We start from the raw sequence: 23,997 nt of genomic DNA, 5'->3' as shown, positions 1-23,997 counted from the left end.
CGGGGAGCAGCTCTAGGCAACACCCCAGGCACTTAGCTCAGTACCAGGAAGGCAGGGAGGATTGCTAGCCTGGAGCAGTGTAGTCATGTGGGGCAGGTCTTGGAATTTGCCCCAGGAAATAACCCTGAGGCTGGAATGACCAGGAAGAATCTAAGGGTTCCAGACCCTAGGGCAGGGTAGGGCAGGCCAGTGAGCAAGAGCCCCCCACCCCCCCCAGAGGCCCCTGTGCCTGGGTCTGAGCTCCAGAAGACTACCCAGTCTGCAAGGAGAGCCCCGGTTCCAACACCACTCCTGGGGCCAGAACACCATACTCCCTCCCAGGCCAGGTCCTACCCATGTCCAAGGACTGAGAGGGGCTCGGGGTGTGCAACCCAACCCCAAGCTGACAGAGGAAATACTGACCCCTGCTGCCTGCATGTTCCTCCCAGCTGGACTCACAACCTCCCATGTCCAAGATCAGCAAACCTCTTGGGCTCCCAGAAAAGCCATCCACTGCCCATTCCTGGCCAAGTGGCCCTGTCCCTCCACTGACCTTCTTTCTTGAGGACCCAGCTTTGGTGAGGCACGACTTCTCCAGGGCCTGATAACCACCGATCACCTCGATCTCGTGGACAGTGGGGTAGCGCTTCTTGAGCACAGTCCCCAGGGTGACGTGGGGTCCCACGGGGCTGTCGGCCTGCTCCTCAGCTTCTTGCTGGGCTTCACCACTACCCTGGTCTGAGCGCTGCTCCTCCAGGGCCCCTGGCTTCCTCTTGGGCACCACCACAAAGGTGGTGCCACCATGGGGCTTGGGACCTAGCGAGTCCTCAAACTTGGTAGGGTGTGGACAGTACCAGGGAGGTAATTTGGTTTCCTGGAAATTCTCCTCGTCGGAATCCACCTCATCAATGAAGGTGACTGGGAGCCCCGGTCCTCCAGGCTCCTGGCCATTTGTGGCCAGGCCGGGATCCCTGAAGGCCCGGACAGGCTCAGCTTCAGTGGCAGCCGGCATGGAGGGAGGTGGTGACAAGGGTCTCGGCCACCTAAGTGCCCTGTCTACAAGGGCAGTGGCTGGCCTGGGGGAGCCAATCTCTTCCACTGCCCAAGGTGCCTCAGCCCCCACGGGGCTCCTCTGGCAGGCAGGCACACCATCCACTGCAGGCACCAGCTGGCCTCCGAGCTCCCGGGGCTGTGAGGTCCAGCCCACTCCTCCCTTTGGCTGTTGCAGGGTCTGCCTCCCTTCGGGAGAACCGACTCCGGAAGTTTTCCGCTTGGGAATGAACACGAAGGAGTTTCGGGAGTTGACACGGAGACTGGCCAGGGCTCGAGCCTGGAGGTCCCCCGCCGGGATGGTCTCCAGGTCTGGCTTAGGGGCAGGTCGGATCTCAAAGGAGTCGTTGGCGCTGGTGGCCGCTGAGACCCACTGACGCTGGCTAGGAGTGGCACTGGCAAGGCTGGGTGTGAGGAGGGCCAGAGGCACGGCTACAGTGGCACTGGGGGTTCCGGGACTGGGGGACGGGTGGAGGGGGAGAGCCCCCGACTCCACCTTTGGCTTCCACTCGCCCGAGCTCTGGGTCATTCTCAGGGGCACAGGCCCCGTACGGGGGCTCAATGCGCCGTTGGCAGGGCTGGCCCGGGGCTCAGAAGTGGTGGACCCGTTATGGAGAGGGCGCGTGCCCAGGCCCCGGGGGTGGACGATGAACGAGTTGCTGCCGGTTTTCTTCAAGAAATCGCCGCGCCGGGCACTGGGACCAGCACCCTCGCCACGGTGCTCGCGCTCGAACCAGGCAGCGCGCTCGCCCACGCGAGGGGCGGCCGGCGGAGCGGGGGTCTCCGGTGGTGGTTTTGGCACCACGGGCGGCGACGGCGGGCGGGCTCGCAGGGGGCGCTCGGGGCTCCTGTGGCGGCGCGACGCTGCACCGGCCGACGAGTCAAACTTCTCCAATAGCCGGCTGACGCGGCCCGGCGCCGGCGCCGCCTCGTACACCAGCACCTCGGCAGCGCGTATCTCCGCGGCGGCAGCGCTGCCGGACGGCGCGGGGGCGGGCGCGAAGCCGGGCGCTGACTCGATGATGAGGATGTTGTCGGCGCGGATGGTGCGCAACCCCGGCACGCACAACTCCAGCAGGGGCGGCTCCGCCCGCGCCCCCGGCATGCCGACCCGCCGCCCGCGTCGCCGCTCCGACTCGAGCCTCATGAAAGGGTTCTCACGCAACGGGCCCAGACTTTCAGCCACCACTAGCCGCTCTTCCGCCGGCGCCGCGGACTCCGCCGCTCCAGCCGTCCCAGACGCGGGTTCGGAATTGGGCACCGCGCCCCCGCCCAGGGCCGCCAGTTTGGCGCGCTTGCGCTCCAGAATCTCCCGCTTCCAGGCGGGAAGCACGACGCGGGGAGCCGGGCCCGGCCGCCCCAGGCCGGCCATAGTGCCGATGCGGCCGGCGGCGCGGACTGCGCGAACTGCGCCGGGTCTGGGACCAGCGCGCCACCGCCCACCGCCGGCCTTGGAGCTGGCCCGCCCCTTCCCAGGCTGCCGTCCATTGGGGAAGGCCCATCTGGACCCGCCCCCCACGGCGTCCTCCCTATGGCAGGGGAGGATTATTCGCTCGACGTCCTGGTCCTCAAAACAATCCCGTGGATTGGAGAACGAACGACTTGACCCCGCCCCCCGGGCTCGCTGGAAAACGCCCATCTCGGAACCGGACACGCCCCCGGAGCCGCGCGGCATTCATTGGCCGCCAGACTTCCGCCTCTGCGCTCTAGACTCCAGCCGCGGGGCTCTGGTGGGCAGGTCTGGGCGGGGGCGAGTCCCGATAAGCAGTTGTAACCTTGATTCGAGTAGTGCCTTGCTTAGCCTTGCTTGTCGCGAGGCACCCAGCCCACCGGCCCCTCCTCTGAGAATGCGATGGAGAAAAGACCTGCCCCGCCATCGAAGGCAACAAACCGGCCTCCCGCTGCCGGTCCTGGCCCTACCAACGCTAAGGTGTGGGTGTTCTGCAGGACCTAGCTAAGTGCATATTCTGCAGCCCCACCAAGTCCTAAGGAACCCGTTTTTGGGGAGGGAACCCGGAGCCTGTAGTTTTTACAAACTTGCTTCCATTGCTCAGCAAGTTTGAGACGTATGGCTCTGCAGGATAATGCACTGGTCCACAAGGTGGGTTTGAACCACAAGGTGGGCAGTTCAAATTCACCAACCCAACCGCTCCTCAGAAACTTTATACAGGGTCGCTAAGAGTAGGAACCTACTCGACTGCACTTAACAACAAACCCCACGCCGGGCCATCGGTGTCAGATTCTGTGGGAGGCACACGGGGCTTTCTCCTGCAGTGCAAGAAGTCAGGAAAACAGTCATTTCCAGAAGCTTTCCTCCTACCGCTCTTCTTCTTCAGGACTCGAACTTCCCTCCTGCCCACACCTTTCCTTCTAAGGAAGATTGCCGGGAGCCTTCGGAGAGGAACGTGAAGACACCAGTAGGGGCCACCCATCTCTCCATCACGTGCTAGTAATGAATGGACTGTCTCCCACATCATTGATCTTTCAGAGACGGGGTTCCAAGGGCGCGCCTGTCTCTGCAAAGGGCTGTGGGTGCCCTTCTCGGCTTCTGTATCCCCCCCCCCCCCCCCAGTTTACAGCTGCCACTGGCTTACTGGGGTCCTGCTATGAAGCTGTTTCCGTAAGCACTGAACCACAAGGTTGATTTGAACAGCAGGTTGGCGGTTCAAACCCACCAGCCACTTCTCAGAAACTCTATGAGTTGAAACCGACTGGACGGCACTTAATACCACCAATGCTACCTCAGTCTCCTACCTACATTGCTATGTTAGGCTGTTGAGTTGGACCCAACAAACGGTGGCTCTGTACACAGTAGAATGAGATGTACACCGTAGAATTTTCATTGGCTGCCTTCAGTAGCTCACCAGGCCTTTCTTCTAGTCTGTCTTATTCTGGAAGCTCCGCTGAAACCAGCAATACACAAGCCTCCACTAACAGAGATGGTATGGCTCTGCATGAGGTACACTGGCTGGGAATCGAACCCACGTCTCCCGTATTCTAAGTGAAAATTCTACTGCTGAGTCACCCATTCCTCTACCCACCCTATGAGGCTGGAGAAAAGAAAAACTCAAGTGTCTTCTGCCTTAAGATCCTCCCTGAAGCCACCTTCCCAGAGGAAGCTAAGACTTCTTATACTTCCTCACTTTAAAAACAACAGCATCACCCCATTCAGAACTAATGAAATAGAACTGGGAAACGAAGAGCAGGAGTGAAAATAACATCACAAGGAAACCCATTCCCAACATGCAACTTGTATTCCGCTTGGACAAGTCAGGCATGCCAGTCTGCATAGGAAATAAATATTTGCATAACTGTGACATCATCTGCGGTCCTGGGGCTGGTGTGGTGCTGTAGGATAAGCAGTGGACTGTGAACTGCAAGGTCAGTGGTGCAAACCCACCAGCCACTCCTCGGAAACCTCACACAGGGTCACTATGAATCGGATCCGACTTGATGGCACTTAACAACAACATGATATCTTCCAGACAAGTTCAAGTCTATCTCCATGGTTCAGCTACTCAGCAGTCACCCCAGGCAATGGGCTCCCAAAGTTCACACCATCAGCCAGCTGGTCTTTAGAATAGAGGTTGGCAATGCTTTTCTGAGGGTCAGATAGGAAATATTTTTAGCCAAGCAACTCTCCTTGGGGTAAAATTCACTCTCCAGGGGACAGGTGGCAATGCCTGGAGACAGTTCTAGTTGTTACAAAGGGAGGGAGGACACTAGCTGCACGCCAGGGGGTAGAAGCTGGAAATGCTGCTCGGTGGCCAGCAATGCAGGGGCACTGCATTGTCACACTACTTCTTTGTTTTTACGAGTCCTGGTGTGGCATTGTGGGTTAATACGCTGGACTGCAAAGTCGCTTTGAACTGCAAGGTCGGCGGTTCAAGCTTACCAGCTGTTCTTTGGAAACACTATACAGCGTCACCATGGGTCAGAATCGACTCAACAGCACTTCACAACAACAACAAACCAGTGTAACACTCTCAGCTTATGGGTTGCCCAAATACAGGCTGCAGCTCTGGTGTCCCACAAAACACAGGCTGAACTGATGTCCTCACCCTGGGCAGCCACCCCTCCCACCCCCTATGCAAAGACTGTCCCAGGGAAGGGCGTCCCCTTGTCCACCCACAATTGCAGGACTTGTGCTGTCCTGTAGCCCCACTTCCATCTGAGAGCAGAGGGCATCTCAACGTGAACCTTCTCTAATGCTCACCAGGCCGCCACTGTTTACTTCAGCAGAACATTCTTATTTTTATTTTCCTATCAGTAGACATTCTCGTTTGGCACCTGACTGGCATCAGAACAAAGCCTTTGGGCTGACCTGGGCAACGATCAGTTCCTAACAGCCAGAGGACCACTCGCAAGCTTCTGAGCATCAGCGCCCGCGTGGACCCCAGGCCTCAGCGTGCGTCAGGTAACAAGGTGCAGCAAAGTGTGTGCAACTGCACTCTACACTGCCAAGCCTGCAACAGAGAGTTCCTCGCCCTAGCCATCCTGTCTCTGGGGCCCACTTGTGTTGATTTGACAGATTGTCTGCACATCTCCTGGAATGAAGGAAAGACCCCACCCCCACCCCCAATCACACAGAAGAGGAGGCACAAGCTCATTGATGGTTCTCAGAGTTCAAGCATGCAAGAAGTCTGGTCTAGGTGGCCAGAACAGTGAGCTCCCAGGTCAGCACTGGCCAGAGGACATCCTGAATCCAGCTTTGCAGCCTTGAGAGCGTCCACAGAGCGTCCTCAGATCCATTCAGTACATTTTATAGATCTGCTTTGTCCGCCAGAAGCCTTCAGGACTATCTGGACTGGAACTCTTTGCAGGTCAACTCAAGATTTGCAGCTGAAAGCTCAGAACAAGAAAGAAATGCATTTTAAGGATCCAGACTGCTGTTTGATCCTGCTGTAGGAATAATGTCAGACACGATCAGTGTAAAAAAAAAAAAAAAAAAATCAGAACACTGACTACGGGTTCCAGCATTCTAGTTGTCTCAGGCTCCCTCCCCAGTCTCTCTGCATGCTAGTTGACCCGGCAGGCGCGAATCATGAGCAGCTGCAGGAGAATGAAGACTGGAGAAGTGATCAGGCCAAACCAGAGCTCCCGAGTCTGCTCCACCAACTTCTGGTACAACAGCGTCTCGAAAACGAACTTGAGGCTCAGGACCGTAAGAACCCAGAAGAGACGGAGCACGGCCAGCCGTTTCTCTCCGTCCTGGAAGAGGCGCACGGACACAATGGTGGTGAAGTAGGTGCTGAGGCCGTCAGCGGCGAAGAAAGGCACGAACACGTTCCACCAGGAGAGGCCGGGGGCCAGGCCGTCCACGCGCAGTGCCAGCAACACGGAAAACACCAACAGGGCCAGCAAATGCACGAAGATCTCGAAGGTGGCGAAGCCCAGCCACTGCACCAGCTCCCGGAGAGAGAAGAGCATCGCGCTGGTTGAAGGCGGGCCAGACCCCGGGCCGCGATCCAGCCAATCGTTCCACCCGCTGGGCTGCCTCTCCTCTGCCCGCGGGCCTCGCTGGCTTCTGCCGCCGCCGCTGCGCGCTAGAGGCAGCGAGCGGCCCCACCTGGCCCGGGTCTCGGGCCCGGCACACCGCCGATCCCCCGGCCCCAGCCCGGGACCCTGCACTGGCCGCCAGCGGACGCCCGCCTCGCTCGGACGCCATACCCCGCCGGGCGCAGTCTGAAGGCGTCACTTCCGGTCGTTGGCGGAAGTCGGAAGCTGTACCTGCCGCCTGGCCGGGTACGTGCTGTGTTCTCCGTGGTGTCTCTTCGTCTGGAGAAACCTACAAAACTAGTAGCGTCCGGAATGGCGAGCCCTCGGCTTCTGGTGCTTTTCGGCAGCCAGACAGGCACGGCCGAAGATGTGGCCGAGAGGCTGGGCCGCGAGGCCCGGCGTCGGCGGCTGCAGTGCCGGGTGCTGGCCATGGACTCATATTCAGTGGTGAGGGCATCCGAGCAGGCCTAGCGTACCGCACCCCTCAGGACCTTGGGCAAGGGCCCAGAGCCGGGCCTTTCATTCCCGCGACTTCAGAGGCTGCGGAGGAAGGGGGCAGGGAGGAGGGTGCACTCTGAAGGCGAGAAGATAGGCAAGCGGCTCGGCTCGGCCTGTTCTTCCTGCACGACTCTAAGCGCCCCCTTGCGTCCCCTTCACCCTGGACAGGGGGGGTGGGGGGGCGGTAAATTGCTGGGTCATTACAGCTGGAGGTCTTACATGTTTGTCTCTCTGTTGAGGTGAATCTGATTAACGAGCCCCTGGTGATATTTGTTTGTGCAACTACAGGCCAAGGAGACCCCCCTGACAACATGAAGGTAAGGGTGAGCCGATGAAGCTCAGGAGCGGAGACCCCAGCCTGAACCCTCCCTTCTGCCCATTGTCCAAGAGCCCCAGCGTCTACTGCAAACTCCCAGGGAGTTCGTTTTTCCTAAGCTAGGGACTCTGGTTGTCCTAATAGACACCTCACAGGTCACCCAGTAGCCTTGGCTCCATCGTCCCCTCTCCTGTTTTCCCGGGACGGGAGCTAAGTCGAAGGGACCCTGATGTACAGAGGTGAAGTGCTCAGCTGCTAATGCACACGTTACTGGTTTGAACCCAGCAGCCACTCTGCAGATCAAAGATGTAGCCATCAGCTCCTGCACAGATGCCCGCCTTGCAAACCCTACAGAGCAGTCCTCTCCAAATGGTCTCTCTTTCTATGACTCAGAATCAACTCGATCCCAGTGGGTTGGGTTGCGTTTGGAATCATGTGTCTGTATGTGTTTCTATGGAGTCCTGGTGTGGCGCTGTGGGTTAATGCACCAGAGTGCAAAGCCGTTTGAACGGCAAGGTTGGCAGTTCAAGCTCACCAGCTGCTCCTCAGAAACCCTATACAGGGTTGCTATGGGTCGGAGCCGACTCAACAGCACTTAACAACAACAACAGTGTGTTTCTGTGGGTCCTGGTGTGGTGCTGTGGGCTAATGTGTCAGACTGCAAAGTTTGAACTGCAAGGTCGGTCGTTCAAGCTCACCAGCTGCTCCTTGAAGACCCCATACAGGGTTGTTATGGGTTAGAATCCACTCGGCGGCACTTAATGACAACAACAACAATGTGTTTCTATAAGGAGCTGTGGTAGTGTAGTGGTTAGAAGTCGGTCTGCCAACCTCAAGGTCAGCAGTTCGAAACTACCAGCTGTTCCGCGGGAGAAAGATGAGGCTTTCTGCTCCCGTAAGGATTTACAGCCTCGGAAACCCTGTGCAGGGTCGCTATGAGTCGGAACCGACTCCACGGCACATAACACCAACAACAATGTGTTTCTCTACTGTCTGCCACTCAGAGGTCACCATTTGTGTTGAGTGCATGTCATTTTCCAACTGTGCACATAACAGCCACATTTCTACCCTCCTGGGCCTCCCAAGGAGCCCTGGTGGTGCAGTGGTGAAGTGCTGGTCTGTTAACTGGAAGGTTGGTGGTTCAAACCCGGCAGTTGCTCTGTGGGAGAAAGATGTGGCTGTCTGCTTCCTTGGAAACCTTGTGGACCGCTCTACGGTGGCCTGTAGGGTTGGTATGAATCTGTCTGAATCAACTTGACAGCAATAGGTTATGTTTTCTTTCTTTAACTCGTAACATAGCAGAAGCAATAATATTAGGAAGTACAGGCTCCTGGAGGAAGTGCTAGGTGTTAGTGGAGCAGTGGTAAACGGCACCCAGCTTAGCCTGGGGTTCAGGGAAAGCTCTCTGAAAGGAACAGAAGCTGAGTCCTAGAGGATCATGGGAGCTAGCCAGTGCAGGGAGGGAGGACTGTACATCCTAAGGGAAAAACAAGATGCAGTTCATTACGGCTGAGCAAAGGAGGCGAGAAGGGAGGCAAGAGGCAGCCCAGTCCCAGAGAGCCAGGATAATCACAGTGGGTCCCCAAGGCTTGCGACAAAGAGCCAAGGAAACCAAGGAGGTGGCATCATCAGGTCTTTGTTCTAACCACACTGCTTGTCTGTCAGGGAGAGCAGGGTGTCAGAGAATGTAAGTGGTACCGCAAGACGCTTGTGACCTGGGCTGCGGTGCCTTAGGGCACATGAAGACTCACACACAGAACACGTCATTGCATGGGTGTGGAAGATGAACAAAGATGGAACCTAGGCAGAGCTCCAGGTCTGCGTCGGCACACGGGTGGAAGGCTGTTCCACTCGGAACCCTGGGAGCTGATGAGGGCAGGCCTGGAGGACACCCAGGTTGGAGGTGTTGGTGGGTTGGAGTGGCCCGCCAGATAGTCTTGGAAGTCAGGGTGGGGGCACCAGCTCCTAGGACAGGCCACCGGGACATCGGGGTGTGGGGAGCAAGAGAAAAGACACGGAAGTGTCCCAAGCTGCAGGAAGAGGCAGTGCAGCAAGCTTAGGGCAGTGGAGTGGGTAAAGAAGGTGCACCCACAATGAGGGTGGCGACCTCCGGCAGAGCTCCTCCGGGGAGGCGGGCGTGCAGCAATGCTGGTGGAGAAGACTGGAGAGCGAGAGGCTCGAGGTTGGTGTCTTAGCCGTGTATGTTCCTATCACACACAGCCCAGTGGGCAGTTTTAACAAACCAGCATGTGTTCTCACAAGGGCCGGGGACACTGGAGGCGAGGAGTCAGGATGCCAGCTCTCGAGGAAGTCCTTGCCCCCTCCTCTGCCATCGCTTGACTCTGGTAATCTTCCTGTGGCTTGGCGTCTATCGCCCCCCCGTTCGGTCAGCTGGCTGGCTTGTTTAATCAATTCTTTCTGTCTTGGAAGAGATTGATGTAAGACCTACCCTACATGAATCCCGTTTCATGAGCAGCAGAGAAAACCTGCTCCCTAATGGGATTGTCGTTGGCTTCTGCTGTGAGCCTCCCCGCTCCCAGTGACCCTACATGGCAGAGCTTCCTGGAGTTTCGGAGGCTGTGACCCTCAGAAGTAGAATGCCTCATCTTCCTCCCACAGAGCATCTAGAGGGTTCTAACTGCCGATCTTTGCATTAGCAGCCCAGCACTTAACCCACCGGGCCACCAGGGCTCCTAATCACAGGCTGCTGTTGAGAAGTGATGTCCAGTGGCTTTCGACTCACTGGGACCCTGCGTAGGGTTTCTGAGGAACAGCGTGTGAGTTTGAACTGCTACATTACCGTTCAAATGGACCTTGTAGGTCATCCTGCAGTGCCTAACCTACTGCCACCAAGTGGATTCCAACTCAGTGACCCGTAGGACAGAGCAGACCTGCCCCTTAGGGTTTCTGGGAGCAGACAGCCTCATCTTTCTCCCAGAGAGCGGCTGGTGGGTTTGAGCTGCCAAGTCTGTGGTTAGCGGCCCAGTACTTATTCCATGGAGCCACCATGGGTCCAAGTTGCAATAGAGGAGTGAGGATTCACCGCACATTTTGGGAAGACAGAATTTAATCCAGAGAGTTGGAAATGGGGTGCAGATTCCCTGTGGAGGCCGAGAGAGTAAGCGCCCAGTACGGCCCAGCTGGAGGCTGAGGCTGTCACCTCAGAGGCTTGAAGGGGAGAGAGCGGGAATGGACTGCGGTCAGGGCAGAGGTCAGATGAGTGAGGATAGAGACAAAGGCCAGAGTGGGAGGCCCCTGGGGGCAGGCCCGGTCCTTACACCTTTCTATGAGCCAAGGAGAGCGGGCACTTGCATTGAAGGGAAGAGAGCCAAGACGGGGCCTGAGGGTTCTCCATGGACAAGAAGAAAACCAGAGGCTAAGGAGATGTTCTTCAGGTTCAAAACAGAGAAAGATTGGAAGATAAAGTGGCAGGATTCTCCAAAAAAATGTAGCGAAAAGCAGAGAAGTAGAAGAAACCAAGATTCAAAGATCCTTCTGGAAGGTTCAGAGTAAATACAAGATAACAGACAGGAAATTATCAGGAACAAGTAGCAAGATATCTCAGAACTGAAGGACAGGCTTGTTAGTGCTGGGAGGCCCCGAGTGGGCAGAGACTTGGGGACAGAGCAGGACACAGAACAGAGCAGCTTCAGGCTTCTCAGTAGTGGCCTTGGAATTGCGAGGTGCCTAGAGCCGAGCCTCTGGTTCTCAAGGAAAATGACGATAGGAACAGGCATGAGGAAGCATCAGCATGGGTTCACACTCACAGGTCATGAGACTGATGTCCAGAAGGTAACCACCTTCCACTGAAACAAGTCTAACCGGGGGCCTTGCCCTGGGAGGATGTAGAGGGAGGAGGGCTGAGGTGTTGGGAACTGCCGGGTGTCACCCAGGAACAGGGCCAAGTGGAGTGTGGCGTGGCAAGGGGCGAAGTGGGAAGAGAGGTTGCCATGTGGGACCCATGCCCTCAAAGCCCCTCTGACAGCGGTGGGGCAGTGGGTGCTGCCTGGGGCTGGGTGCATGAGGCAGTGAAGACAAGTTCGCCGGGCTAGCCATGACCGGGGCGGAGGGAATGTGTCTATGGGCACAGGCTCAACCTTTGGGGGTCAAGGCCCTGGTGTTCCCGGAGATGGCCGCAGACTGGGCTGTAAGTGGAAAAGGTGGGTGAACACAGGAGGGTGGGGTGGGCAGAGCCTCCATGTGGTCAGGAGAAGTGGGGGCTCAGAGTCCAGTCTGGGCCTGCAGAGGGGTGTCTACAGAAGACTGAAAGGGTCAAAGATTGGGTATGGCCGATGGGCCCAGAACCACTTGAAACCATGAAGGCCACAGACTGGGGGACACTAGGGTCCCAGCATCTTACCCCCAAGTAAACTGAGTCCTGGACAGCCAAGGCCAGGACGTTTCTTCCTCTCTAGGACTCCTAGGGTGGCACTGTATGGTCAGCTGCTCCTCAGAATCCGTATACAATGGTGCTGAGTCAGAACTGACTTAACAGTGGCTGTTCAACAGGAAGTACTGGCTTCCCTGCTGCCTGATCCCAGGCCCTCGGCCCATACTTAGGTGGTGGCTTGTTTTAGCATTTATCTTATGTCTGAGCACTGCCCACAGATAGTTACTGTCTTGGTTGTTAGCGTCATAAAGTAAGGTCTTAGGAACAGAAAGGTGAGCATGCTGGCAAAGGTCCCAGGCAGCCCTTCCCCACACCCTGCCCAGGTCTGGGGCCCACTGGGGCCCTGGCTCCTGATAGCAGGGAAGCCCTGGTCTCAGGCCTTTTCATCCTGCAAACTACCTCCCCACCCTCTCCAGCTCAGGGGTCGGCGGCTCTGACCAGGGGGTTCTTCTCGTTGTAGAACTTCTGGAGGTTTGTATTCCGGAAGAACCTGCCACCAACCTCTCTCTGCCAGATGGACTTTGCTGTCCTGGGCCTTGGGGACTCCTCATATACCAAGTGAGTCAGTAGGATCCCTGTGATGGCTACATCTTGTCCCCACAGACAACCCACCTCCTCCTCCTCTACTTCACCTCCACCCCCACGGGACCCTGCTCTACCAGGAGACATCCAGACACACCGTGCCCATAGGGCCCTTAGCTGACTCGGCCCCCGCACCAGGCTCACCCCACCTGCAGGAAAGGCATACCGAGATCTTGCTAGAAATCTAGCGGTGGGCGACCCCTCCGGGGTGTAGCCCTGAAGGGCAGTCTGCATGTGGGGGTCGGTAGCCCCAGCCTCACAGGGTTCCTGTACAGGTTCAACTTCGTGGCCAAGAAGTTGTACCGCCGGCTGTTGCAGCTTGGGGGCCACGCGCTCCTGCCCGCGTGTCTGGGTGATGACCAGCATGAACTGGGGTGAGTCACATGGCAGGCAGACTGACAGAGCACCACTGTGGCACTGCCTGCCCAGACTGACACATGCTCTCCACAGGCCCGACGCTGCCATCGATCCCTGGCTGCACAGCCTGTGGGAGAAGGTGCTGCGGCTGCACCCAGTGCCCCCCGGCCTCAGTCAGATCCCCCCCGGAGTCCCGTGAGTACAGCCTGCCCCTCAGCTGTCCCACTGTCTGAGGTTGTGGGTCATGCCCCGGGGGCCCAGGCTGAGCACCTGTCCTCTCTCTAGTCTGCCCTCCAAGTTCACCGTGCAGTTCCTGCAGGGGCCCCCCAGGACTGTGCAGCAGCTGGTGCCCACAACAGAGCCCCAGGGACCCCACTCAGAGATCCGGCCCTTCCTGGCACCCATGGTGTCCAACCAGAGGGTCACCAGCACCTCACACTTCCAGGACGTTCGGCTGATCGAGTTTGACATCACAGGCTCAGGCATCAGGTGGGGTTGGCCGGAGCAGAACTCTGAGCTACCTAGCGGCACTGGGGTCCAACAGGGTGCTGAGCATCTGGGGGATTCCAGAGAAAATACCTGAGTACCGTCAGCAGGGAGCACAGGACAAGTATAGATGGGCCGTGGGTGTGGGGGTCCAGAAAGAGCCACTCCAGAGGGAAGACACAATGATGACCAGGGAGGGGACACGAGTCCTGTTAGTGTCCCTGTCCCCTACAACCCCCGACCACGCCTACACATTGTGCACCTGACCCCCTGCACAGCTTTGCAGCCGGGGACGTGGTGCTTATCCTGCCCAAGAACTCGGCCCCTCACGTCCAGCAGTTCTGCCAGGTGCTAAGTTTGGACCCTGATCAGTGTTTCTCCTTGCAGCCGCAGGAGCCAGGTGAGCCCTGGACCAGGGGGACCGGAGAGCGTGCCCTGAGCCCGGGGACCAGCCTGTTGCTCCTCCTCTTCCTATCGCCCACCCCCCTGCTATTGCAGATACCTCCCATCCTGTGCGGCTGCCGCAGCCCTGCACTGTGAGGTACCTGGTGTCTCAGTACCTGGACATCACCCGGGTCCCCAGCCGCTCCTTTTTCGAGCTCCTAGCCGGCCTCTCCCCGAATGCGCTGGAGCGGGAGAAGCTGATGGAGTTGAGCTCAGCCCAGGGCCAGGAGAGTCTCCATGATTACTGCAGCCGTCCCCGTAGGACCATCTTGGAGGTGGGCACGGGCAGTGGCGGGGAGCCTGAACCCACAGCCAGGCTTGGCCAGCCTGAGGGACGCCCCCCTAGGTGCTCTGTGATTTCCCGCACACAGCGGCCGCCGTGCCCCTTGACTACCTGCTGGACCTCATACCCCCGATCCGGCCACGGGCCTTCTCCATCGCCTCCTCTCTGTTGGTGAGGGACCTGGGGCCAAGCCAGGCTCGCCTTTGGTGGGTGGGGAGCTGGGCAGAAAGCAGGGGCTGTGACCTTCGGGCATGGCCAGCCCACACCCACTGTCCCCTTCCCCAGGCCCTCCCTGGGCGCCTACAGATCCTGGTAGCTGTGGTGCAGTACCGGACACGCCTCCACGAGCCCCGCCGGGGCCTCTGTTCCTGCTGGCTGGCTTCCCTGGACCCCGGGCAAGGTAGCCCGCTGTTCTCTGTCGGGGAGAGGTATCCAGGGGTTCCTTCTTCCCCAGCAGCCCAGCCCTGCTGCCTCTTCACACTGCCTTCTTCCTACAACAGGACCCGTCCAGGTACCCCTGTGGGTGCGGCCTGGGGGTCTCGCCTTCCCAGAGACAGTAGACACGCCTGTGGTCATGGTGGGGCCTGGCACTGGGGTGGCCCCCTTCCGAGCAGCCATCCAGGAGCGGGTGGCCCAGGGAAAGAACGGTGAGCATGCAGGAGTCTCAGCTGGTGCAGCCTGTTTCTCGGGGACCCTGGGGACCCCCCGACACTGGCACTCATGCCCAAGTCTCACCTCAAGTCCACGCTGCACTTGTCCGCAGAGAACTTCCTGTTTTTCGGCTGCCGCCAGCGGGATCAAGACTTCTACTGGGAGGCGGAGTGGCGGGAGCTGGAAAGGACGGGCTGCCTGACCTTGGTCACAGCCTTCTCCAGGGAGCAGGTGGGGGTCGGGTGGGGAAACGGGGGCAGGCTCTGCTTCCTTGGGGTGGGTGGGGGTCAGCACCAGAGGACAGGACAGAAGGCAGCAGAGTACAGACTTGGCTTTGCTCCACCTGCAGGAGCAAAAGGTGTATGTGCAACACCGGCTGAAGGAGCTCGGGCCTCTGGTGTGGGGGCTGCTGGACCGTCATGGTGCCCACTTCTACCTGGCTGGGTGAGCAATGCTCGCGGAGGGGTGGGCTCAGGCCTGGGGGCCGGGACCACACTGAGCCTCGCACCTGCCCTCCAGCAATGCCAAGTCCATGCCAGCCGACGTAGCGGAGACCCTGACATCCATCTTCCAGGAGCACGGCGGCCTCTCGGGCCCTGATGCAGCCAGCTACCTTGCCAGACTCCAGCGCACACTACGCTACCAGACGGAGACCTGGGCCTAGGCCTCAGGAGAGCCCACCAAGGGGTCCAGAGTCACGTTTCTGGGGCATCTCCATTCTCGGTCTTGTCTGAGTCCAGTGGTCAGAGCCCTCAGCCCCCAGACTGGCCCTGCACACAGTCCCTCCTTCCAGTCCCAGGCCACTGAAGCCTCCGTGCTAGCCTCCCCTGCCCCTCACTGACCCACCCTGCTGGGGCTTCGAGCTGGAGTCTAGGCAGGGCCTCCTGCTGACCCAGACCTTAAATACAAGCAGACCCAGCAACCCAGTAGCCGGGTGCATCCCTGTGAGAGCAGTCCTCTCTCCTGTCTCTGACACTCGCCCCCCAGTCCCACTGCAGTTTGGGCATGGCGCCAGCACCCACGTCACACCCTGAAATGCCAGGCTTCCTGGGAGGATGAAGACTTAGGCTCTCCCGTGAAGCTGAGGGGGAGGCTCCTTGGCACCTAGTTCCAGGAAGGCAAAGGCAGGGCAATAAATTCTGATCTGACCCTCTGGTTGTCTCTTCCTCGAGTGTCTTCCGGAGCCTCATCTGTCCACGTCACGGTGTTTCTCCCCATGGTGGGCATGTGTGCACCTGTGTGTGTGTGTATATGTGTGGCGTGTGTACCACATGTTCTGACGGAGGCGCTGCCCCTACAGTGCGGAGGTTTCATGCTAATAGAATGGTTTCATTCACACCTGCTGTTTGTCTACCTTGTGTCTCCAGGCTCCGGAAACGAAGCTGGTGACAGCCGAGTAACTGGGCTGACAGGGAAGGGCCTGGTTAACAGGCGTGGGAGCCTGCCGGGCTGGGCAGCGATTTGGTCATCCATTTTCCTACCTGCCCAGTCTGGAGAGACGGGGTTGAGGGGCGGGGTTGTGCTCAGTCCCGCCACTGGGCGGGGCCTCCAGGAGCTCTTAGGGGAAGTCCTGGTTGAAGAGCCTGCCTGCCTCCAAATCCCGAGTGGATCTGTCTTGAGTCGGAAGGTCGCTGCTGCCACGGCAACTGGACACCGCTACGGCTAGGCTCCAGCCCAGATCTGATTGAGAACGGCCTCATACTGGCCCAGGAGCCGCCCGGAGCTGGCCCAGGGCTCCGGGACCCAGAGAAAGCTTACTTCCCGTACGGAGGACCCCGGCCACACGCCGCGAGGTCAGTACCTGGAGTGAAGGTGGAGTCCAGACCTTGTTCGGGCCCTGAGGGAGACCCCAACCCTCACACCCCCAGACACCTTACAGCCTGGGGTCCCCGGCCCCCCCATCCTGATGGCTGCTTTGAGATCCCCAGCCAACCTTCGACCCCCCTGAGCTCCAACGGGCTGGACACACCATGCCAAGTTGTGGCAGGTGAAGGAGCGAACAGCGTGGCTCCCGGGTCGCCCCCGGATGCCGGGCCACTGGAGAGAGAGCCCCTACTGGGGGCTGTAGCTTCCACCCACGCCGTGACCCCACTTACAGACAGCGAGGAAGATGAGTGTCCCATTTGCACTGAGCCCTATGGGCTGGGTGAACACCGCCTGACACTGCTCAACTGTGGCCACGGTCTGTGCACCGGCTGCCTGGACCGGCTACTGGGTGCCGCCCCCAGCGCTGACCTGGGACGTGTACGCTGCCCCTTGTGCCGCCAGAAGACACCCATGCTCGAGTGGGCCATCTGCCAGCTGCAGGAGGAGCTGCTACAAGCTGATGGACCTCAGAGACCCCCGCCGGAGGCGCCGACCCCACCCCCGCCACGCGGCCCTGGGCCGTGGGCTGCCCTGGAGCAGCGCTACCAGCTGCGCTTCCTAGTGCGGCCGGTGGCCAGCCGGGGCTGCCTGCCCTTCCTCCCCTGCCCGCCCTGCCTGGGCGCTCGACTCTGGACCCTTCGGGATCGCGGACCGTGCGCCCGCCGCCTGGCATTGTTAAGTCTGCTGGGCCTGGAGCTGCTAGGCCTGCTGCTCATCTTCACACCGCTCCTACTGCTCGGGCTGCTCTTCGTGTCCCTGGACCGGGCCAGTCGCTGAGTGGGTGCCTGGGCAGCACCTGACCCGAGGCCCTGGCTTAAATCCCCAAGTTGAAGGCAGTCATCAAGAGCTGCCATCCTTACTCTATGGCCTGGACACTGTCCTCCCAAGGACAACCAGTGGTGGGGCGACCAGGACGGAGGCCAGCAAGCTCAGTGGGCAAGAGACCAGGGAAGTTCACGTGAGCCCAGTGTAGAGCCGCTCACCACCCACCTGATTCCAGATACGGTCCAGTGTCAGTCCGGCAAGGTCAGAACTGCTGATGGGAGAGGCCAGCTCCGCCCACCACAAGGACCTCCTCACCCGACCAGAGTGGTGTGGGCACGGGCAATAGAGCCACCTCTCCTTGACCAAGGTCCCTCCGGGACAGTGGCCAGGGTCTCAGAGGTCTGGGTGCCCACGATGGCTGGGCTCAAGTCCTGCTTTGCTCTCCATGAACTGCCCATGCAACCTCAGCTGGTAAGGGCGTGTTACTGAGCCCATTTTCTACCTGGGAAAGGAGGTGGCCCCACATTACCTCATGGACTGTAGGTGAGATGATGGGAGAGCCCAGCACAGCAGTGGCTCTCAATAAACCGGTACAATGTCACTAATGTTACTACTGACCCTGTCATCATTACGCTTCCCCTCCGCTACCCCTAAGCCAGCTTCTCCTCCAAACCTAACTGGCTTCAAGTGCTGGACAGGAGTTAACGTTTGTCCCAAAGCCTTGCTAACCTGCCCAGAAAGTCGTTCCCACACCATCTGAGAGCACGCAGCCCCAGATCAGGACCTGGTGGACAACAGGACCCCGCACAAGCAGCCCATCCCTGTCCTTTTACCCACTGGACCCGCTCTGCCCCAGCACTGGTAGGCTGCTCCACCATGGAGCTGCTCACAGGCCACCAGGCCCACCACCAGGCACCACCCACAGTCTCAGAGATAGTCTGAGCTCCCTGCAACAGCTCCGGACCAGATGTCTGGGGTGAATCTAGGTAGGCTCCCACCCAGGGAACAAGGTGCAAACTTTGGCAAAGAGTTTTAATGGCAGACATGACTGCAGCGACAGTACCACACAGGGTGGGTGTGGAGGGGTCAGCAGGTGGGTGGGCAGGGTCCCTGGAAAAGCAAGTGAGGGCTGGCAGCAGCAGCAGCAGCAGCGGTGTTGGGGGCTACATGATGGAGCAGGCGGAGAGTGGGTTCCTCACGTGGCAGGTGCACGCGGCTCCGCAGTACTGCCGGAAGGTCTGGTAGCAACTGCCCTCAGGTTCGCCACCCCACTGGCCGCTGGGTGGAGCGGTCAGTGCCTCGGGAGGCAGGCGGCTCAGGATGGACGTGTTGACAGCCAGTGCAGCCAGGCCGTAGTCCGTGAAGAGCACGGTGTCGCGGCGGCAGGTGGGACAAGAGATGAACTTATACTTAGGACACGACTCATACAGAATTTGCAGGCACTGTTCACAGACCGAGTGCAGACAGGATAGTACACGCGGCCGCCGCTGGGTGACGTTGTATGTGTGCCCACACGTGGGACACTCCAGGGGCTCCCCAGATGCAGCCGAGGGAGCTCCCGGGGCTGCCGGGCCTGGCCGCATGACATACTGGTTCACAATGACCTCGTCCGCTGGGGCCACACGGGTGAAGCCCAGCTCTGCACTGCCTTTTCTGGGCCGACGAGGCAGGGGTGGGGTGTGGGGCGTCCCTTCCAAGGTAGGCATGTCCCCCCCACATGCCTGGTTGACGATGATTTCTGTGTCTGAGGGCCAAGCACGCTTAGGTGCCAGGGCAGGGGTGGGCCGGGGTGCGGGGGTAAAGCAGGGGGCAGCCGATGGTAGCTCTGGAAACTTCTCAGGGTGCACGATCTTCATGGCCTCCATCTTGAGGATGACGTGGGGGCCCTTCAGGCAGGACATGAGGAGGCCTGGCCAGCCGCTGCCCACCTCCGGCCCAGGGTCAGCCGGCATCCGGCTGTCTTCGGTCAGACTGGACGTTCGGGTGAGCGGGGACATGGGGTGGGGCCGGGGGGGAGGCAAGGGGGCAGCATCCTGGTCTCGCCAGGTTTTGGGGGGACCCCGGCCGCCCCTTGAACTCCTGGGGGCGGCCGGTGAGAGCTGGGGGGGCAGGGCCCCCCCAAGTGGCCACAGTGCCTTCTCTGGTCCAGTCCTGGGAGGAAGAGGAAGGGGTGGGGGTGGGAGGCGAGGGCAGGGAAGCGTGGGAAGCTGCCCTGGGCTGGGGATCTCACCCAGGGTCTCACCCAGGGTCCTGGGCTTCGGAGGCTGGCGAGGGGGTGTGGGGGGGGCTCCCCCTGCAGCCGGGGTCAGCAGTTCCCTCCCCGGGACATCCGGGCGGGCGGGGGCTAGGTGGGCCCCATGGCTCCAGGACAGGGCTCCCAGGGAAGGCAGCTAGCCTGTCCCCTGGCCTCCCAAGGACTTGGGCCGCAGGCGCGTCGGCAGGAGCGGAGGAGAGGCCTGTACCAGGCCCGGGCTGCAGAGGAGAGACGCATGAGGGCGGCGCCTGGGCCACACACCTCCCGGGTCCGCGGCCCCCTCTGCACAAAACCGGCGAGCTTGACCTCCGACCCTGACCTGGCCGCGGGAGCCCTACCTCCGCCAGTCGTGGGACCCAGCCCCTCCCAGCGCCCACCCCCAAGTCGAAGGCACCTTCCGCAGGATCCGCCCTTCCCAGCGTGGAAATAGAAGCCCGACCCCGGGGGCCGCAGCGGCCGCCCCGCCCCACCCCGCGCTCACCTGCCCCAGCCTGGCGTCCGAGGCCGCGCGCCGTCGCCGTCGCCGCTACAGAGGTTGTCTGAAAGGCAGGCCTAGATGCGGCCCCCACGCCTCGGCAGCGGCTCGGGCGGTACCAGCGGGCCTGCGGCGACCTCGGCGGACGGGAGGGTGGCCGGGATTCAGGGGCACTGGACTGGACTGGGCTGCGCTCGGGCCCGTGCGGCGGCGGTGGCGGCGGTGGCGGCGGTGGCGGCGGTGGCGGCGGTGGCGGCGGTGGCGGTGGTGCGGCAGGTGCGTGCGGAGCGTGGCGCGCTCTGCGGCGGAGGCGCAGGGACCGCAGTGCGCGCGGCGCCCGCCCGCGCCCGCAGCGCCACCACCCGTCTGGGAACCCGCGCAGGGTCCGCGGGGCGGAGCTAGCCTCTTGGCCGCCCCTCGGTCGGCCGGGGCCTGACGCCAGCTCCTGGAGAGACCCCTGCCCTGCCCTCTCCCTTGTCCGTGCTTGGTTGACCTGGGGGCTGGTCACCCCTACCCCAATTCTGGAGAGGAAGCTCTGTTTTTCTCCCTGAGACCTCACAATGCTGGAGAGGAAGTGGGTCCCAGGAAAGCTGGGCCCCCAGGACCCGTCCCAAGGGTCGCCGCTATGTATGGACGACCTTTCTCTGCCTTGCCTCCCACCTTCACTCACAGTCGGTGTCCTCTTTTCTTTCTGCTAGCCCCCCACTGAAACCATCCAGAAATCCAGCTTGCAGACTCAAAGCGGTAGTGGGGGCGGGGGGTGGCGATCTGCTGAAAGGATGAACAGGGAGAGGGCCGAGGAGAAAGGCAGTAGACGTGAGGGCACCTAGATGGACGGGGTGGGCGGAAGGTCAGGCAGATGACTGGACAAGTGCCAGGTGGTAGAGCAGGTGGCTAGGCACCGGAAGGGCACGTGCCTCCCCAGGGTGGGGTGGCCCCTCCTGGCACCCCACCTGGCCAGCACGTGCCCTCATGTCCCAGCTGTGGGTTGGTGTGACCTAACCCGGTAGAGGCCCATTCCTTTCTACCTGTCAGACCAGGCAGCCCGCCCCTTAGCATGGTCTCTGTGGGGAGCCCTCAGTTGAGGAGGGGGGTCCAAGGACATGCTGGTAATTCCAGGCTAGGGGGCCCCAGAAGGCCACGCCTGCCCTGCCAGGGCCGCTATGTGGCATGCTGCACATATGTGGCTGGTACCCGACCCTGGGCAGTCCCGACCCCTTTCTGGCCACAGCCCCAGGTCAGACTTCCCCTGGCATAGGGAAGGTGGCTGAGGGAGCCCACGGGCACAAAACACAATGGAGGCCCATCCCTGGGCCCCCAAGCCTGGCTTTGCTGCTCGGAGTGACGACCTCTGGCTATCTCCATTCAGCACCAGCAGTTGTGAGAGGTGCGCGGCGGGAGGGGCCGCGAGAGCCTAATTGGAGCTCTGACCAGATGGTGGCGCACCTGAGGCGGCCAGGCCAGGGGAGGGCTGGGAACACACTCCCGCTGCGGCTCTGCTCACAGACCCAGAGACTCGCGGACCGCGTGGGCGCGCACTGGAGGAGAGCCCAGCACCCCCGCCCCCCGCCCCGGCGTAGGCCCCACCCCTTTCACAGAAACCCGCCCCCTGGTTCGAGGTTCTTCGACCCTCTTGGTTCTAAGGCTGTCTATGACAAATACGGGGTCGTCCGAGGCCAATAGACCCTGATCCAGGTCTTTCGGGAGACTCTAACGCGGAGGATTCTGGGGAATAGAGCTTCCGACGCACGCCCCCTCCCAAGCATGTTTTGCGCATGTGTTCGGTTTTGACTTGTGGGTGGAGGAGGGGTGGGCGGGGTTTAAGGCGCCTGCGCTGTAGACCTCCGTCGTCCACCTCCGCTTCCGATGTCTCACGCCTTCGGCCTCCAGCTATTTCCCCCGTCATCTGGTGCCCTGACCGGTCTGACCGGCCCCACCTAGACCTCCCAGACTATGTCTGACCTGACCCCGCCCCTCCTGGGGGAGCGCAGGGTCAGGGGAAGCTCATCCCGTCCCCCCACTGCGACCCTTGGTGGGAATGACAAGGATGAGATGGGAGAGAAGAGAGCGCTATGGAAGGGGATTCTCCTGGGGGGGCGTGTGCTCCTGCCCCCGAGAAAAAGGTGCAATTGCTGAAATGGACTAGAAATGTCGCACATGTAGGAAGCCCAATGGCCACTTGTAACCAAAGTTCTCTCTGCAAAGATGTGAAAATCAAATGTTCATTGTCACTGAAAACACAGCGCCCCCACTGACATCATGTTGGTCGACAGCCTGCAGCTGATCACTTAGGTGAACGCCGCGGATCCCTGAGGGATGTGAGTGTACTGGGAGCCCCGCTCTTCACCTGGTGCCCTAGGATCTGGGTTCTGAAGCTCCCGCCATGGCCCCACTCCCACTGGGGCCGTGACCTCTGGCTCCCTCCCCACTCCTTCCTGGAGAGCTGAGGGTGGCTCAAGCCCAGGGCATGCCCGGGATGCATGGTACCTGAGTCACCTGGGCTGGTAGAGCCCCTCAGAGCCCAAGAGTGGCCACCGCCCACCTAAAGACTAGGAGAGCTCAGGAACTCACTTGGAGCCCCGCCCCGTGGCCCTGCCCCTCCCTGGGAGGGAAAAGACAACTTGCTGTGCTCAGCCCACAAGTACTGGGACCTGGAGCCCAGAGGGGACAGACAGCTGCTGCAGCCGCCACTTCAGGTGGGTACTTAATAGCGGGGTGTCCCTGCGCAGAAGGTGCCCAGAGACAGCCACCCGCTCCCCCATCGGACCAATAGCTGCATCTCCCGCCTTCACACCCCATTTTCAGCGCTATCAGAGCAACCATCCAGGTAAGGGAGAAGAACACCTGATGGGGGGGGCAGCTGGAGACACAGCCCACCCTGTACACATACACACTGTAGGTCTCATGAGGCTCAGGGTGAAGGTGGCCCTGGGGTGCTTTCTTGGGCTGCAGGCTCTGGGCTCCCTTCTTCCTCCATTGAGTCTCTTTCTCTCGTGTCCATCCAGCTGCTGTGATCAGTCAGCCACCTGCCAGGTCGTGCCATGGACCCACAAGAGATGGTCGTCAAGAACCCCTATGCCCACATCAGCATCCCCCGAGCTCACCTGCGGCCTGACTTGGTGAAGCAGCTGGAGGCAGTTCCCGCCTCATCCTCCTCGTCCCCCTCATCACAGCCTCTGCCTATGGGACCCTGTGCACCGGAACCCACCCACCTCCTGCAGCCCACTGAGGTCCCAGATGCCAAGGGGGCCAAGGGCGCCAAGGGGGCCACCCCCGTCCAGGGTCAGGAGACATGGCCGCATCCCAACAACCCCTACGGCAGCGTCCAGCGCCCAGCAGGACTGACCTATGCCGGCCTACCGCCCATCGGGCGTGGAGACGACATTGCTCACCACTGCTGCTGTCTTCCCTGCTGTTCCTGCTGTCACTGCCCCCGGTTCTGCCGCTGCCACAGTTGCTGCTGCGTCATCTCCTAGTTGGCGTGGACCCCCGGGCCCCACGGGGCACAACCACACCTCTGCTTAGGCTCGGCCCGGACATGCGGAACAGACATCTGTAGCCACCAGATAGCTTGGGCCCTTCCAACGAAGCCCTGGGCTCAAGGATACTCTTTGAGCAGCTTCTTCCAGCCGGGGTCCACACAATAAAGTGCGGTGTGCTTGGTCCCCAAGATTCTGCTCCTTTCTCCTGCTGCCCCTCTGTGTGCGGACCCTGGGCTGGAGGACAACATAGCCCACCCCCACTCCACCCCCAGCACACACACATATACACAGAACTTCCGGGACATTCCGGGACAGGGTGGTGGCTCCCTCCCTCGTGACAGAGACAATCTGGCCTCAGTGTGGGTCTCAGGTCTACCCAGAGGCAAAGCAGGGAGTGGTGGGGTGGTGGGGGCTCTAGCAGAGCTGAGGCTGGGGCTGGTCACATGACAAACTCCTGTCCTGCAAAGAACTGGGGGGCTGGGGGGTGACAGGTTTCGGGGAATCAGAACATAGGAGGGCCTAGGTGGCCAGGACCCAGCCCGGCCCACCATGAATCACCTCCCAGCCTCAGTCAGGATGCTTTTCAGGTTTCCCACAAACCATCTAATTCCTGAACCTCC

At 60.5% G+C, this 23,997-nt stretch overlaps 5 protein-coding genes across 7 annotated transcripts in view; 2 read left to right on the top strand and 3 right to left on the bottom strand.

Moving 5' to 3' along the window:
* Nucleotides 1–2,401, bottom strand: part of TPRN (taperin) — a 6,913-nt gene extending 4,512 nt beyond the window's left edge. The window contains exon 1 of the mRNA XM_006863664.1: nt 533–2,401. Coding sequence (XP_006863726.1) covers nt 533–2,401 — 1,869 coding nt within the window. The remainder of the gene's footprint in view (nt 1–532) is intronic.
* Nucleotides 2,402–6,009: 3,608 nt separating this feature from the next.
* Nucleotides 6,010–6,689, bottom strand: TMEM203 (transmembrane protein 203). Its single transcript, XM_006863663.1, has one exon. The coding sequence runs from the start codon at nt 6,457–6,459 to the stop codon at nt 6,049–6,051; it is 411 nt and encodes a 136-aa protein (XP_006863725.1). The 5' UTR covers nt 6,460–6,689; the 3' UTR covers nt 6,010–6,048.
* Nucleotides 6,690–6,840: 151 nt separating this feature from the next.
* Nucleotides 6,841–15,199, top strand: NDOR1 (NADPH dependent diflavin oxidoreductase 1). Of its 3 annotated transcripts, none has more exons than XM_006863662.1 (14): nt 6,841–6,975; nt 7,266–7,343; nt 12,193–12,290; nt 12,590–12,688; nt 12,765–12,866; nt 12,957–13,160; nt 13,436–13,557; nt 13,656–13,876; nt 13,948–14,055; nt 14,191–14,284; nt 14,385–14,531; nt 14,648–14,766; nt 14,885–14,979; nt 15,055–15,199. In XM_006863662.1, exons 1-14 carry the CDS (start codon nt 6,841–6,843, stop codon nt 15,197–15,199), a joined length of 1,767 nt encoding a protein of 588 aa, XP_006863724.1. The 3 variants fall into 3 exon arrangements, with proteins under 3 accessions (XP_006863724.1, XP_006863723.1, XP_006863722.1); XM_006863661.1 differs by having other exon boundaries at nt 14,170–14,284; XM_006863660.1 differs by having other exon boundaries at nt 14,170–14,284; nt 14,855–14,979.
* A 3,130-nt stretch (nt 15,200–18,329) lies between these two features.
* On the bottom strand, nt 18,330–19,118 carry RNF208 (ring finger protein 208). Its single transcript, XM_006863659.1, has one exon. The coding sequence runs from the start codon at nt 19,116–19,118 to the stop codon at nt 18,330–18,332; it is 789 nt and encodes a 262-aa protein (XP_006863721.1).
* Nucleotides 19,119–22,936: 3,818 nt separating this feature from the next.
* On the top strand, nt 22,937–23,371 carry LOC102840085 (chromosome unknown open reading frame, human C9orf169). The gene has a single exon (XM_006863658.1). It carries the CDS (start codon nt 22,937–22,939, stop codon nt 23,369–23,371), a length of 435 nt encoding a protein of 144 aa, XP_006863720.1.
* Nucleotides 23,372–23,997: the final 626 nt, after the last annotated feature.

Source organism: Chrysochloris asiatica, unplaced genomic scaffold (genome assembly GCF_000296735.1).
Source record: "Chrysochloris asiatica unplaced genomic scaffold, ChrAsi1.0 scaffold00056, whole genome shotgun sequence".
Classification (NCBI taxonomy): Eukaryota; Metazoa; Chordata; class Mammalia; order Afrosoricida; family Chrysochloridae; genus Chrysochloris; species Chrysochloris asiatica.
The sequence above is the reverse complement of the archived record's forward strand: the minus strand, read 5'-3'. Positions and strand labels throughout refer to the sequence as shown.